The sequence below is a fragment of the Petromyzon marinus genome, unplaced genomic scaffold (genome assembly GCF_048934315.1).
Source record: "Petromyzon marinus isolate PM22_M1 ecotype Great Lakes invasive population unplaced genomic scaffold, UKy_Petmar_22M1.pri1.0 PM_Scaffold_101, whole genome shotgun sequence".
Classification (NCBI taxonomy): Eukaryota; Metazoa; Chordata; class Hyperoartia; order Petromyzontiformes; family Petromyzontidae; genus Petromyzon; species Petromyzon marinus.
In genome coordinates, this window is record NW_027423060.1 from 305,001 (window position 1) to 307,043 (window position 2,043).

General features: G+C 42.0%; 1 protein-coding gene across 1 annotated transcript in view; it reads right to left on the reverse strand.

The window, feature by feature from the left end:
- LOC142922559 (protein Hook homolog 3-like) overlaps nt 1–670 on the reverse strand; it is a 68,734-nt gene extending 68,064 nt beyond the window's left edge. Inside the window, exon 1 of the mRNA XM_076063345.1 lies at nt 491–670. Within this exon, the coding sequence (XP_075919460.1) occupies nt 491–655 (165 nt within the window). The 5' untranslated portion in view covers nt 656–670. The remainder of the gene's footprint in view (nt 1–490) is intronic.
- Between the last annotated feature and the right edge of the window lie 1,373 nt (nt 671–2,043).

Below are 2,043 nucleotides of genomic sequence, written 5' to 3' on the forward strand. Positions count from 1 at the left end.
ATTGAGTGGGTGGTGAGTGGGTGACTGAGTGGTGAGTGAGTGAGTGAGTGGTGAGTGAGTGGTGAGTGAGTGGTGAGTGAGTGGTGAGTGAGTGGTGAGTGACTCCACCTGACGTTTGAACGTCTCTAGCTGAGTGGTGAGTGAGTGGGTGGTGAGTGGGTGACTGAGTGGTGAGTGGGTGAGTGAGTGGTGAGTGAGTGGTGAGTGAGTGAGTGGTGAGTGAGTGGTGAGTGAGTGAGTGAGTGGTGAGTGAGTGAGTGAGTGGTGAGTGAGTGGTGCGTGAGTGGTGAGTGAGTGAGTGAGTGGTGAGTGAGTGGTGCGTGAGTGGTGAGTGAGTGAGTGAGTGGTGAGTGAGTGAGTGAGTGGTGAGTGAGTGGTGAGTGAGTGAGTGGTGAGTGAGTGGTGAGTGAGTGAGTGAGTGGTGAGTGAGTGGTGAGTGAGTGGTGAGTGAGTGGTGAGTGAGTGGTGAGTGAGTGGTGAGTGACTCCACCTGACGTTTGAACGTCTCTAGCTGAGTCTTTGCTGCACTTCCACGACGAATTTCTTCCTCCATGGTGACAGCGCGCTGAGCAGACTCAGCCGCCTTCTCCTCCATCACTCTCACCTGCAACATCATCATCACAACATCATCATCATCATCATCACTCTCCTCCATCACTCTCACCTGCAACATCATCATCACAACATCATCATCACAACATCATCAACATCATCATCATCACAACATCATCACAACAACAACATCATCAACAACAACAACAACATCATCATCATCATCATCACTCTCACCTGCAACATCATCATCACAACATCATCACAACATCATCATCATCATCAACAACAACAACAACAACAACATCATCATCATCATCACTCTCACCTGCAACATCATCATCACAACATCATCACAACATCATCATCATCATCATCACAACATCATCACAACATCATCATCATCAACAACAACAACATCATCATCATCATCACTCTCACCTACAACATCATCATCACAACATCATCACAACATCATCACAACAACATCATCATCATCATCACTCTCACCTGCAACATCATCATCATCACAACATCATCACAACATCATCATCATCATCATCAACAACAACAACAACAACATCATCATCATCATCACTCTCACCTGCAACATCATCATCATCACATCATCATCACAACATCATCACAACATCATCATCATCATCATCAACAACAACAACAACAACAACAACAACATCATCATCATCATCACTCTCACCTACAACATCATCATCATCACAACATCATCACAACATCATCACAACATCATCATCATCATCAACAACAACAACAACAACATCATCATCATCACTCTCACCTACAACATCATCATCATCACAACATCATCACAACATCATCACAACATCATCATCATCATCATCAACAACAACAACAACAACAACATCATCATCACTCTCACCTACAACATCATCATCATCACAACATCATCATCAACTACATCATCATCACCATCATCACTCTCACCTACAACATCATCACAACATCATCACAACAACAACATCATCATCATCAACAACAACAACAACATCATCACAACATCATCACAACAACAACATCATCATCATCAACAACAACAACAACATCACAACATCATCACAACATCATCACCATCATCAACAACAACAACATCATCACAACATCATCACAACAACAACATCATCATCATCAACAACAACAACATCATCACAACATCATCACAACATCATCATCATCATCAACAACAACAACATCATCACAACATCATCACAACAACAACATCATCATCATCAACAACAACATCATCATCATTATCACAACAACAACATCAACAACAACATCATCACATCATCATCATCATCAACAACAACAACAACAACATCATCATCATCATCACTCTCACCTACAACATCATCATCATCACAACATCATCATCAACTACATCATCATCATCATCACTCTCACCTACAACATCATCACAACATCATCATCATC